Genomic DNA, 14,647 nt, shown 5'->3' with positions numbered 1-14,647 from the left:
GAGAGTCCGCCTGCCAATGCAGGGGACACGGGTTCGTGCCCCGGTCCGGGAGGATCCCGCGTGCCGCGGGGCAGCTGCGCCCGTGGGCCATGGCCGCTGAGCTTGCGCGTCCGGAGCCTGTGCTCCACAGCGGGAGAGGCCGCAGCAGTGAGAGGCCCACGTACCGCAAAAAAATAAAAATTAAAAAAAAAATTAAAAAAAAAAGAAATGAGAAGCCTTTCTTCTCCATGAGACAAGACCTCGTGAATGGAGCTGACATGGCTCAGGGGGCCCAGAGATATCAGAGAAACCAGGCTGTGTGACAGGGGAGGGCTCAAGACTTGAGGGTCGCTGGGAGGGGACAGGGGCCGTACTCTGTACCCCCATGCTACCCAACTCCCCATGTGGAAAAACAGCACAGGCCCCAGCTCTTACCCAAAGCACAAGCGATGAGGCCCTGGAAGCACGCTGTCCAATTCAGGTAGGCATTAAAATTAAATAGAAATTTTAAAGTGAATTCCTTGGTGTACCACCCACGCATTAGGTGCTCACTAGCCACATGTGGCTGTGGCTACCATACAGAACAGTGCAGACAGAGACCATCTCCATCAGCAGCAGTGCTCAGCCAGGAAGGAAAGAGCTCAGCAGGGATTTTCGCAGTCCCCTCTCCTCCCTGCATTGGGCAGAGTGTTGCCTCCTAAGAAAAGTAAAGGCTCTGAGGTCAGCTGTGCGGTGGCCAGCTACTTACCCTGGCTAAACCTTAGACTCATCTATTAAATGGTATAATACCTGGCACAGAATGAGCATATGATGAGTTGCTCCTGTCCTCCTGCTTCTGTTATGGTCCAAAGATAAAGTCCTTACAAAGAGATAACCCTTATAAAGATGGTGCCAAAAGACACTGAACACTTGATTTGTTAAGTAGGGTTGCTCATTAGATTGAATGAGATCCAGTCCCTCCATGCTGAACTCCACCTGCAGGTCTATTACCCACTAATAGGATTAAAATCCACTCTCTGCTCCTTCCAGCTGCAAGGCCTCAGGTAAGGACAACCCCCCTCACTATTTTCCTCATCCTTAACAGAGAAACAGTATCAGCTCCCTCACCTAGGTGACTAAACCAAGCCAGACACTGCACCAGGCACCTAACATGCTCAGCCCCTTGGGATGACACCACTAGGTGATGGCACCAAGAGCCACATATCACAGATAAAGACACTGAGGCCCGGGGACACTAAGTGATTCACCCCGAGGCCACTCAGGTGGAAGCAACCAAGTAGGACCTGGAGCTGCTGCTCTCACAGAACAGCTGGGGTTCAGGGTTCAGAACCTTCTTTTAGGGGGAGTCCAGGCCTGGGGGACTCTTTTAGGGGGAGTCCAGGTCTGGCCCGAAGGAGGGAGGAGGCATGTGCACTCCAGGGGGCGCTGGGCCTGAGGGATTCATCACACCAGAGAGGGGGGCTAGGCAAGTGCTGCAAAACCTGTAGCTGCCCACCTCCCCCGCTTCCTGAGTCCTGTCTCCAGCCCCTAGAATCTCGACTCCCTAAAACTGAGTGACACACACAGGACAGGCTCAATGCCTGAGTGCTGACCATGCCACTATGGCTCCAAGGGAACTGACGCACCACAGGAGGACTCCAAAGAGCTGAGGTCTGAAGAGGGCCAAGCAGTCATCACAGGAGGGGGGCATCCTCCAGGGAACCAGCCATCCCAACCCCAATACTAGTAAGCCAAGCAGCTGCCCTGCCCAGTCCCCACCAAACTTAAACTCTTTCTTACCCCAAACCCAGCTTGGTCCTCCCAGGTTAGGCACTGCTTGCGCTTACCCACAGCTTGAAATCAGAGATGGATCCACAATAAACTGGTCATTGGCCCTAACAGAATGAACTATGCATCAGCAAAAGAATGGGGTGGGGTGGACACAGGCATGTCAGACAAGTTAAAGGTGGGCAAGATCAGACCAGGATGCCACAACAGTCAGAAGACAGTGCTCCTGGGACAGCTGGCACTGGGCTTGTTGGGAAAGGCATGCTGGACCTGGAGCCCAGAGAGGCAGGTAGGAAGGGAAGGAAGGAGGGAGAATAGAGGGAGGGCAGGCCACCCAGGTGGGGGTGTAACAGCGGGTCAGGAGCTGATGAGCAGCTGAGTGTGGCTGCAGCAGGGGAGGAGAGAGGATGCCTGAGCCAGAGGTTATAGGGCATAATGTGTCAGCTGACTCTCCTGGTTGCAAGTGACAGAAAAGCCAGTTCAAATGGGCTTCATCAAGAAAAGAAGCCATTGACTCACCTAGGGCCAGCTGGGCCCAGGCAACTTATTCCTCCCCCATCCCTCTGGGCCAGTCTCACTCCTGAGCAGGCTGTCCCTAGGCAGCAGACCCTAGCAGCAACCTGCTCACATCCTTCCCCATTCAAGTCTCCTCCAACTATCCCAGCAGAGCACTAAAACTTTCAGATGGCCACAGGTCCATCCCTGAACCAATCACTGGCCAGGAAGACGCAGCCCCATGATTGGCTAGACCCCAATCACTAAGCATCCCATGGGCATGGACCAGAGGGAGGGAGGAGGAAGTAGGGGATGGGAGCTGGGTGAGCTGCCCACCACCAAGTTTGTTTGCTACCATGCACACATCAACATCCAAGATGCTTCAGGCCAGGGACCACATCCTACTCTCAACAGCTTTGCTAAGCAGTGTATGTACATCCTCCTGAGAAAATTAAGGCTACAAACCTAACCTCTTCCAAAGCTACATGGTGAACAGCAGTCAAGATTCCAACTCAGTTCTGCTCAACTCTAAAGCCCAAGTTTTCCACCCAGAGAAAGACTGTCTTCTTCACTATGTCACCTACAGAGCTCACATGTTACCCAGTCAGTCACATGGCCCCAACAGAGGGGGTGAAACATCCCAGTCTGTTTTTGGACACTCACTCTGGGGCCGGCACAGAGGCAAAGACCAGGACACAGGAGGCTGGCTGGGAAGCAGCTACATCTCCCTAGTGATCCTGCTTGTAGGAATGGGGCAACCAAGGGAGGTGGCCAGCTGAGCAGTGGATTGTGGCACCACCAACCAAAAGCACAGCATGCCGAGGGCAGCAGGCAGCTGGACTGCAAGGGCCCATGCACTGCTGGAAGCCATGGTGAGAATACCTGGGGAAAGTCTTAAAGGCCAGACAGGGGTCCCCAAAGCAAAGCCAAAATACTCAAGGGGAAGGAGGCACCGTGGGCATGAGGTCTGAAGAGAGCGGAAAGGCCAATGCAGTAAGGTACAGGGAGCCAGGGGACAATGGGAACCGCTCAGTGTTAGGCCTCAGGCTTGCTTCGTTCCCAAGGAGACGCATTCAGCACTGACCCTGCGGCAGGCCACTGAGCACAGCATGATGACCCAGGGAGACAGCCTGGAATGACAAGCATAAGGGCGTCCTCATGCACAAGGTTGTTGGCTCATCTTACAAAGCGGATGATGCCGCTTCCTATTCCCCAACTAGAGGGAGCCCACCACCAACAGTACAGAAAACCATGCCCACTGTACTGACACAGGAGCATCATCCCCAGGGCAACACGCAGATTCCTGCTCCCCTAACTCTGAGTGGGGCTGATAAGCAGGTTCACCAGAAACCCTGACAGTCCCCACCTACCCGCCCCAGACCTCACTGTTTTTGTCCTGCCACATGGGAGGGCTACAGCAGTCTAGGGACACCTACTGCTTCTGTCTGCACAACAGACCCTGCTTCTTCTGCAAGCTCCTCCCTGACTTCTTGAGGGCACTGCCATTTTCTTACAAAGCCCCCTTCACCCCACCCCCAATCCAAGCTGGAGTGATTCTCCAGGAGTTTTCAAACTGGAAGCAAGTCAGTGAATCCATTTTTGATTATGTCCTAGCTTTCAAGAGTTCAAATCCCAGAGCTGCTACATTTCCCGCCATGTGGAAGAAGTCTGTCCACAAGACACACAGACACACACAATGCTGAGGACAAAAAAAGAAGAACAGTTTCCCTCTCAGTTCTCCCACTCCAATTTCAATCCCAAACAGTACTTTGACTCAGTGGTGAGAGGAGAAAGGTTACAAGCGAATGCAGGATGAGCTCACAACACCTGGGAGGGTGATACTTTTGCCCTTTGGTGAGAAGTGAGGCTCCTGCACTCAGTGGAAGCTTTGGCCTGTTGACCAACCTTCAAAGGGAGAACTTTAAATGCTTAAGAATAAGAATCTCCTTTAAAATAGAAGTGAAAGTGAAATAACCATTCACAAACCTCCTGGCCCCCAGACACGCCTAAAATGTAACATGTGGCCCACATCTGCCACTGCCAGGCTGCCAGCATCCAGCAAAGGGGGAGCAGACATCACCAATTTCGGGTGCTTGCCTAGAGCCCCTCAGATTGGAAGGGAAAAACGGAGGGACACGAAAGATCACCTGACCCAATGCATTTCAGTTAACCTAAGGGAAAGAAATGCAGTACCAGTTTCTGGTAAGCGGGGGGTGGGGGTGGGGCGGGGGGAGGACAACAATGATGACGACGGGATGGGGGGGTACAGACAAGAAGAAATGGGCAAGACAATCAGCTCGGACCAGACCTCCGAGTCATCAGCCATACCTCTGAGCCCGAGAGAAAAGAAGTCTGGAGAACTCGGCTCCTGCCTGGGTCACAGGCACGGTCTCCTTCTACCCAGGCTCATCCAGGCAGTTACTGCAGCATCAGGAAAGGTGATGGGGACAGGAGAATCAGCAGTGCTATGGTGAGGCTCTCCTGGACTCCTAAAGGGCTCCTTAGCCCAGGATAGGGTCAGAAGCTGCAACCTAGCACCTGCACTAAGACAAGGTACCCAAGTGAGACTACAGGCAAATCAGAGTCTGCAGTTCAACCAGGAGTGGGTACTTAGAACCCTGGCTGTGATCTGACGCCATCCAAACAATCCCATTGCTTACGCCAGACCTCATATTTCAGTTACATCCATTCTGTCATCTGGACCCAAGTCTCCCAGGCCTAGCATGACACCCACCTATTTGAAGGTGCCCAACTATTTGAAGGTGCTATCATATCAAAGAGGTGACTAAACCAGCACTCACCCAGGGATCACCGCCAGCCCACTCCCCATCCCATTCTCCCATTAACAGGACCTAATGTTTCTTGGGGGCACCCCCTCTACTCTGGGTCAGTCTGGGTGGAACTAACACCATGCCAAGATTCAGGGGTGAACCAACGAACACAGCCTGCTATTTCAATCAAAGTCCAGAGAAGGCACCGGGAAATGTCTGCTGGGCCTTCTGGGTAAGAGGTGACTTCTCTTTCTGCCCCTGGATAATGGTCAGTGAGGGTGGATCCCAAAGCTGCAGGGGCTGGGGAGAAGACACCCACTATGCAAAGGCAACACAACAAAAAGCAAAACAGAGAGAGGGAGTAAAGCCAGGTCGTCACCTGAGAAGAGGCCCATTTCTGGGCCTTTAAGTAACACAAGCCAATGAGCCCCTCTGCGTTTAAGCTCCTGTCATGAGTGCAGTGCCACCCTCCCTCTAGAGAAAAGGGGTTAAAAGAATTAGTAAGGTGCTCTGCCTGCAACTATCTAACTGAACACTTGAAGGAAACAATGTGAAACAATGAGCAGAAAGGGTAAACTCTTCCTAGTTTATATACCTACACGTCAGTGTCACTCACCCCCCACCCTCGCAGCTCTAAAAAGCTAGCTTGCCAACTATTTGCCTGGCACAGATGCAAGGTGCACCAAGGGGTAAAAAAAAGATGGGAAGTGTTTACTGGAAGTGGCTTTCAGGAGAACTGGCTTCAAGAAGGAGGACACAGGTAGCTATCTTGGGGATCACCCAGGGGAAAGCGGACGTGGCCACCACCCCATGATCCAACCCAAGCTAGGCCAGGGACCTGATGGAAAGAGGGGTCAAGAGAGCTAAGGTGGAATAGGGGAGGCGGGAATATCCAAGTAAGGCATCAAGGGGACAAGGAGAACCAGCCCCCAGGTGTGTGCAAGCAGAGCTGCAGCCAGCTTGGGGGGCCAGGCACCATGCGGAGCCAAATCTGACCGGACTGTGGGTAAGGGAAGGAGCTGAAGGTACAAGCAGGACAGCGGGGCCACCGGCACCTGGAGGAGGGCTGCCAGGCCACCAATGGCCTCTCGGTGTGAGCCACAGTCATGTGCAGCTGAGTTCTCCATCAGTAACTCACCTGACTGCTGACGTTTGCACCACAGAACCCCCCATCACAGAGCCAAGGCCAGCCACCTACAAAATCACTTTGTGCACACAGTGGACAAGTGACTAGAGTCTCCACAGCAGCCATGAGGCTGACCCACCACAGGGTGTGGCCTGGAGAAAGCATCACCCATTTTTTGGCCCTTGACGAATGAAACTCGGGAGAGGGGGGTGTCCAGGAAGGGTTTGATTTGTCACATGACCAAAAAAGGACACAGGATCCCAAGGTAGCATTTGAACAGTGTCTCCAGGGATCACAGACAGCCAGGGAATCTAAGATCAAGAGCCACCTTCACTGTCAGGGGTGAAAAATGCCAGCCAAGAAACAAAAAGGAAAAAACACTTCACACCTTATCCTCAGCCAGATCAAGAGAAAGCAGAAAGTATTTCAGGTACAACTTTCCTCTGGGACAAGCATAAAAACGTTGTACAGATGAATCCAGCATAAGGATCCAAATCCAGGCAGGAGAGTGGAATGTCTGCCTTGTATCCACTGCCCTCTCTCGAGTGACATGGGAGGCAGCAGCAGGTGGCTAAGGACTGGGTGGGTAGGTTCCAACCCTAGTGTCATCCCTTCTAGCTGTGTGTCCACTGCGCCTCAGTTTCTGCACTGGTACCTGCCTCCCAGGGTTGCTGTACAGATTAAAGGTGAAAAGTGCTGGCACCTCATACCTGCTCAGTAAGCGCTGACAGCCAATTCTGAAGACCAGCCCTTTTCACGGAAGATCAACAAGCATCTGAGCACCCACTTGCTGAAGAAGTTCTGGATACCTGGGGAGTAACTCATGCTCTGCCAGCAAGGAGCTTGCAATCCCATAGAAAACGTGTTCAACAAGACCTATACTCAGCAGGAATGTAGGATTTTTAAGTTATGTACAGTGCCAGAAGGAGACTGTCTTTGATTAAAGCAGGAAAGGTTTCTGGAAAAGGGAGAGCAGTAGGGACAACAGGGGGCCCCAACCAGAGGCAGAACAAAGGGTTCGATCCTAGGTGTCACACACATACAAGTAAAGTCGGCTTCCAGGTTTAAGTAGATGCTGTTCTGACAACAAGCTATAACTTCATTTCAAAACATTACTGGATTAGGAGTAGCTTCTGTCCTTGAGTTTTCTCCAAAAACAAAAACAAAAAAACAGCTACTCAAAGTACACCTGCCATTATGTGGAAGTTCCTGAATGTTTCTGATCATAAAAATGGACCCTAACACCCAAAAAGGTTAGGACCCACTAGGCTAGAAGATTTTAAGGGGGGAAAGGTGGTAGGATATGGGAAGGAAATAGAAATGCAAAACTGAACGTTTAAAAACACTTCACATTTAAGGTTAACCTCAGAAGACGCACTGGAGTTCAACTTTCATGCTGGGCACTGCTTATGTAGGAGGTGGGACACTGTTGTTAAGCCCATCGGCTTCTGAGCCAACCAGCACTGGGTTTGGGCCCAGAGCTTTCCCATATCCACCTCTGTGACACTGGACAGATCACTTAACCTCTGCTCTCCCCTAAAATGAAGATGGAGCATCCACTTGCAAGAGTGGTTCAGAGAACCACCAAGGATGCAAAGCACTCTACACAATACCTGGCATATAGTAAGTGCTCAGTAAACAGCAGCTCTTCATTTTACAGCCTCCAATGGATGAATCCAGGAAACTCTGTTGCAGTCCCAGGAGCACTGGAAGGCTTTTAACCCCACCTGCCTGGAAGTGGCACATCACCTGACACGACTCTTCTTTTTAGCAGCCTCCATATACAATCACAGAACCTCCAGGAACTCACAGGTCAAGAATCTGAGGGCCCAGATAGAGGGCCCAGTCCTGTCTGCACGCCCACCTGGCATGGTGGCCCTGGACTCTTGAGCCAGCTCTGACGATAATCAAGAGCTCCCCTGAGTGCAACAGCACCTACCTCCCAGGAACTCCTGCCTTCCGAGTCCTAGGTTTGCCTCCGGAAGCCACACAGAGCCTACCCAACTCCAGTACTGGAAACGAGCCCCAGGCCCTTCACAGAGCCTGACACCTGCCCCCTTCCCATCCCATTGCTGAGAGGGCAAACTGTTCAAGGATTTGCTACCAACTCCTCCAAACTCTCCATTCCCCTCAGGTCAGAGACAAACCAAGAACTGACTTCCTTTTGCTTCTGAAAACTCAAATGATGGAAAAAAATGATGATTCTAGAAAGCCATTTCATGCTCTTAAGAATTCTGAACTATCTTCGAATAAGACACATGAACTGTTCCACTTGGATCTAAGAGCTGTAGCCCTGTAAGGCTGCCGCACCCCAGACTATCCGTGTGCACGCTCTAGGCCTGCTCCAGGTCCCTGGAGGGTTGCAGCTGGGCACCCCCAGGTCTGCACTCTCCATATCCAGCACCATAAATGCTTGCTAGAAATGTTTATTCAACTGCTGAGCCACCTTTTCCAGTTTTACCATATTTCTCCATAAACAGTGTGCATCAGTTGGTGATTGAAATATAAGTGTAGGGCTTCCCTGGTGGCGCAGTGGTTGAGAGTCCGCCTGCCGATGCAGGGGACACGGGTTCGTGCCCCGGTCCGGGAAGATCCCACATGCCGCGGAGCGGCTAGGCCCGTGAGCCATGGCCGCTGAGCCTGCGCGTCCGGAGCCTGTGCTCCGCAACGGGAGAGGCCGCAACAGTGAGAGGCCCGCGTACCACAAAAAAAAAAAGAAAGAAAGAAAGAAACGTAAGCGTACTGCCTCCCAAGACCTGGAATTCATTCAGAGAGTACTTTTAAACACAGCATGCGGAATATTGGTAGGCCCTCCTTATTCAGGAAATGCTCTCCAGTTCATGGAACCCCTGTGTCAATACTTGTTCAGCGCTACTCATGTGCCTGGAGAGTGAAAAGGAGCAGTTTGAGAAGGGGCTCTGAGCATGGGCACTCACAAGGCTGGACTGAAAATGTGCTGCCTACGCAGCCGGCCACTGAGCCACAAACTCAGTCACCCAATCTGACAACCAGCTAGTGGGCCCCACAGGGACCAGGCGGACTCAGGCCAGAGCCACCACCAGGAATAAAAAGGAAAAGCACAACTTCTACTGAGAGACAGAGCCCCCAGCTTCCAGAAGGCGGTTTACAGTGGTGGTGGGGGGGCAGGAGACCCCCTGAGGCAGTCACCTAGAGGTTGGGCTGGGTTAAATCAGTGCTGGATGAACCAGAACTCCGTCTGAGAAGACACTCACATGGACACCAAAACTGAGGCAAAGTAAATACAGCTCTCCTCCTTCACCTAACTCCACGCTTGGCACCCCTGAGGGCATGTCCTGCCACACGAAGCTGCATCATGAGCCCGGGTGACCATGGTGCCTGTTTATATCTGTATCAGGACAAAAACCCCTTCCCCATAAGCTGATCTTGGACTGTCCTCCTAGGCCTCTGTGACCTCCAGCCAGGACAACATACCCTGACAAGAGCCGCCTCTGAGGACCTCCATGAAGACCGAATGTAAAGTCCACCTTCTTCTGAGGGAGAGAGTGAATCACAACAAGGTCTTACACCTGCTTCACAACCAACACTGTTACCTGCCTACTTCCCAAAGTCATAAAATGCCACACTGCTGTCCTCACACGTCCTGGCCATGACGTAAAGGAGCAAAGACAGGAGGTTACTGAATGTGGGCAACCAGTGTGATCAGGAAGAGTCCACATGCTTAGATTTCATATCTTCTAATATACTAATGAGAATCAGAACTAATAGTCTTCCATTTTAGAACTTATAAGATTCCTCTTTTCTGCAGGATCAATGGCATTTTAAATTAACATCAAAAGTGCTGTAATCTTGAAGCAGAAAAGGAAGCTGGAACACAAGACTCATGAAAAGTTCCACATCAGCTGGCAGTTGCCACACCACAGTGTGGTCTGGCCCAGGATTCTGTGTCCCTGACAGAAACCTTAAGATGTTTCCGGGACAGGCTGTCTAATGTCATCAACCTGTAAGATCTATCACAGGTAAATCGAACCCAAGTTGTAATCTCATATAAACTTGTGTGGGAGAGAAGAGACTCCCACATCTTTTCTTACCAGCTCAAGGACGCTGCCTTCTTGGCCTCTTCTGAAGCTGCCTCTCCATGTTTGAGAGCAGTATGGTGGCGTTTAAAGTTGGAAGCACTATCGCTTAATGACTTTGGCTAAGTCCCTCCCTAACTTTAGGGCAGTCTCCTCACATTAAGTCAGTAGGAAACAAAGGCATCTTGTCCTCTCCTGGCCATGGGAGACACTCACTAAACAGTACTGTCATGATGTCTGCTTCTGCACCTGCAGAAAGGGGAGACTGGCTACTCACCCCACCTCCCTTTATAGGCTGTTGGGAGAAAGCAGGAGACTCTGCTGCACAAAGTCAGGTAAAGCATACATCTCTGTGTAGAAGTGTGTTAGTGTTTGTTATTCAGAAAATTCACACAATGTACCTTGCATTAAAAGAAAAAACTTCTAGAACAACAACTCATGTTAGCCTCTGCTGCGCCTTCCAGAATCTGAACCTGGATCTCAAAGGAGCTTTTGGGGCAAATACACCCGTTCCCAATCCCACTTTGCAGATGAGGAACCTGCAGTCCAGTGAAGCTAAGTGGTATCTTAACCTTCAAATTCCTAGGTGGGAAAATTATCCTTCCCGTGTCTCTCTCTGCAGAGGCCCCTTGTTCACCACCCCTTGGCACCTGAAGTCTGCAGAACAGTGAAGAAGAAAAGTAGTTCCTGAGGTTTCCTGCTGGACAGCCCAAGAAGGAGTCTAGGGTTCAGTCAGTTTAACCAGCACTTAGAAAGTACACCTAAGGCTTCTGCTCTAGACAGAGAAGACAAAGCCCGAACTCTGGAGAAACAATGAGTGTCCGATACAAACGGGAACCTAATCATTTGCTGATGAGATTATGCTTGGGTGGACTGACTCTGATTTCTGGGCAGGAGTAAGACAGTCCTCAACTTTGTCCGTAACAAAACAAGATTAAGATGGAACAAAGGCACAGACTGCACTTAAGAAAGATTTTCAACACTCTGGGCTGCCATACACAAGAAGAGTAAGGCTTCGACTGTTCTGAAAAACCGTTAGTTGCTTTTTGAAAAGGAATGTACAGAATTTACTTTATTACTGAGTTGAGAGAAATTATTAACTCAGAGCCTGATGCTATAGATATTTAAATACTCCAGAAGCTAGAATATAGAGCAAAGAAACAACTTTCCTCTTAAGAACTCCTTTGTCAGGGAGATGGTCAGAAAGTGTTACTTTGTTATTTCCCTAAGTTTTCAGATACCTGTGGATATTAGGTCAGCTGCCTGACATTGGGTTTTCAAGCAAAAGCTAAGTTTGTTAGCATACTTGCATGCCCATAAAGGTAAGCATTACATGACACAATTCTCTGTCGCTTCTCTCAGAAGAGGTTTAATTTTAGTGTTGGCTCTTCAACACTGTCCCCATTTTTATTTTCCAGGAGCACCTTAAATATGTGTCAACTAACTATACAGAAGTGGAGTTCCTACTTGGGCAAGGCAGAAGAGAAGAACAGCTGTGTGCTGGCACTGCCTGGTTGGAGCCACCTAGCTCTCACCTGAGCCCAGGTCAATCAAGAGAAACTGCAGAAATAAGGTCACACCATCTCTGCCAGCAACCTATCCCTCCACGGCTCTGAGTTTCTATATGGGGTTTGCTCCAAGCCACACGCCTGTCAAACGGCTTATAACAATACTCAGGGATGTCACTGACAACAGCAGCATTTAAAGGTGGCACTTTCTCCCCACTCATATTCAGAGACAATTTCCCAATTTCATCCACCACACTTATATTAGTAGGACTCTACACGACCTATCACAAGAGTCCACCCAAATAAGCCACGTGAAATGTGCATTCCATGACACGTAACACAACCGTGGGCTTGGCCTCTCTTCCTCCTGTACTCCTAGGAACCCTTTAGATTAGAGCCTTACACAACACTGGAACCCCTGAGGTCACTGCCCCACCTAATCTACAACATGGTGACTGCCCGTTAAAGCGCCTCCTGATCCCAAAGCTTTCCTAGGTGGCGTTAAGGATCAGTGCTAATATCTCAGCAACCTTTCAGACTCTCCGGAAGGCAAACAAGCACATGGAATTCAAGAAATTACACTCTGACTGATGCAAAAGTCACCAAGGCTATATATTTCAAGTCACTTGTTTTATCCTCTAATATTTCAGTCTTGGGAATTGCTGCAGCACCCGTTTCTGCAAAAATTCTGCAAGGTTTTTATATAGCTTGTGCCTACTCCACCCCCAGAGTCATAACAAAAATGTATACAATATTTCTTAAAGACAATTACCACCAAGTCTATCTTAATGGGGTCTGAAGACCAGGAATGACAGAATTACTTATGATACAGAAATCAGAGTCTTACAAAAATAACTATTTCTGCCAGAATTGTACAATCCAACATGAATTATTCCCAAAATGCTAGGCTAAAGCCTACTGCTAAAAGTAATCAGCCAAACTCATGTAAAGGAAAAGCAAAAGCCCCCATAGTGACAGAAACCTAAGTTATCTAGCCAAGCCCAAGATGGTTTATTTCTTCCATCCCCAGCACATTAAAAAGTGGTTCCAATGGCCACTTCTTGGTCTCCCAGGAAATGCAGGGGCTCACTTCATACCTGGATGCTACTACATCTTCCCATTGCTCCACTGCTCCTGCCACAGGGGGAAATGACCCCTGTGGCCGTAAACCACTCATAAAAAAATATGAGAACACGATGAGTCTTTCCCTACACACACGGAGGGGGGCAGGGGAGATCCCTCCACAAACAGTAGTCTCCGTGGAGAAGCACCTGAGAAAGCGACACCCTGGGGTTAACCCTGATGGCCTAGGTCACAAACTAACAGGCTAGGACCCCAGGTAGGGCGTAGACAGCCGACAGAGGGCTCTGGGTGGAATGGGAGAGCAAACAATCACCTTTAATTCACTACCAAAAAGCAGGGCTCTGGCTTGGTCTGAGACGTAATGAGTACTTAGGCCCAGAAAGGTAACAGAAAGAATCCCACTCTCCACAAGATCATCTTCTGTCGGCAGGGACCCCAAGAGAGACCCGCCAAAGGCATGTCCACTCTCAGAACCAAAAGGGACTCTCCGAGTGTCCTGGGCACCCGGCTAGGTGCAAAGCAGGCCAGGGGGGTTCCCTCCGAAGCCAGGAAGGTGCTTCCAGACGGGAGGAAAGAGAAAGAGGTCTTCCCTGATCACCCAGAAGACCGAGACACCGCCGGAACCGGCTCCCAGAGTCATACCCCGGACACCAGTTGCTCCACAGCCTTCCCCCCTCCCCTCCCCCCGGCCGGGAGGGCTTCCCGGGGGTCGCGGGTCCCCCGGGAAGGGCGAGGCGGGGGAGCTCCGTCAGGAGCAGCAAGGGTCGTAGAGCTGGAGCGGGAGAGGAGAAAAAGCTCTGATCTCAGCTCCCATCTGCTCCCTCCGCCCAGGCCGCACGAAAGCCTCGGCCTCACGTACCGAGCGCCGCCGGGCTGCCCGACCAGCCCCCGGCCCGGGCCTGGGGGGCGAGAGGCCGGGATGGCAGCGGCCCTCGGGGTTAGGTGGGTGGCCGGGGGGTCCCCCGGAGCCCTGCGGGGGAGGGGCACTATGGAGGAGGAGGGTCCCGGGCCCACGCGGCCTCCACCTCAGCCCGTGCGGTGAACACTTACGTTGCTCTGGGGGTCGATGGCCTGCAGCAGCCGGTCCCTGATCTGCTGCGGAGACGGCGGAGCCGCTGTCATTGCCTGGGCGAGGCGGGGGGGAGCGGCCGGGCCAGCGGGCGGGCGGGCTGAGGCGGCGGACGGGGGTCACTCACTCGCCGGCCTCCGGGAGCGGAGCCTCATGTTCCCCGCGGCACCGGGGGAAGTGGGGGCGCGCGGGGTGGCGGAGAGGGGAGCCGGGGCCGGGGCTCAGGCCCGGGGCGCCGCCGCCACCAGAGGAGGAGGAGGAGCCGCCGGAGCCGTCGCCGCTGCTGCCGCCGCTTCGAGAACCAAACTCCAGTGAGCAGCCCCCGCGCGGAGCACTCTGGGTAACCCGCGCCGCACGCAGCGTCGGCACCACACTGAGGAGGTTGGGAGATGGGGCGGGCTGAGACGCCAAACTTGGGCGGGGCCACACGCGGGCCACGCCCTCTCGTTTCTTACGCATGCGCGCGCAGGCGCATTGTTCCCTGCCGGTCAAAGGTGACGTTGGGAGGCGGTTGGGCAGGGCAACGGCCACCGCCTGAGGCCCCGCCCCCACCCAAGCTGGGCGGGGGCCGAGGTTTCCGACGGAAACGGTCGATACGCGCCGAGTCCTTGAACCCGGGCGCTCTGGGTGGCCGCCTGAGGGCAGCGGGGCGGAGAGGACAGCGGAAGGACCCCTCCTGGGGTAGAAAAGCTTTCCCCATTCTGACGGAGGTGACGGGAGTCGCGGGTGGGAGGAGCTGCCAAGTTTTCTGAGCCCGGGGGTCCTCCTCAGCCTCTCTATCTGCGTTCCTGGGG

General features: G+C 52.2%; 1 protein-coding gene across 1 annotated transcript in view; it reads right to left on the bottom strand.

Annotated features, from left to right (window-relative positions):
- MED26 (mediator complex subunit 26) overlaps positions 1 to 14,166 on the bottom strand; it is a 39,410-nt gene extending 25,244 nt beyond the window's left edge. Inside the window, exon 1 of the mRNA XM_029219117.1 lies at positions 13,835 to 14,166. Within this exon, the coding sequence (XP_029074950.1) occupies positions 13,835 to 13,906 (72 nt within the window). The 5' untranslated portion in view covers positions 13,907 to 14,166. The remainder of the gene's footprint in view (positions 1 to 13,834) is intronic.
- Between the last annotated feature and the right edge of the window lie 481 nt (positions 14,167 to 14,647).

Source organism: Monodon monoceros, unplaced genomic scaffold (assembly GCF_005190385.1).
Source record: "Monodon monoceros isolate NGI ecotype Baffin Bay Population unplaced genomic scaffold, NGI_Narwhal_1 Super_Scaffold_12, whole genome shotgun sequence".
Classification (NCBI taxonomy): Eukaryota; Metazoa; Chordata; class Mammalia; order Artiodactyla; family Monodontidae; genus Monodon; species Monodon monoceros.
The sequence above is the reverse complement of the archived record's forward strand: the minus strand, read 5'-3'. Positions and strand labels throughout refer to the sequence as shown.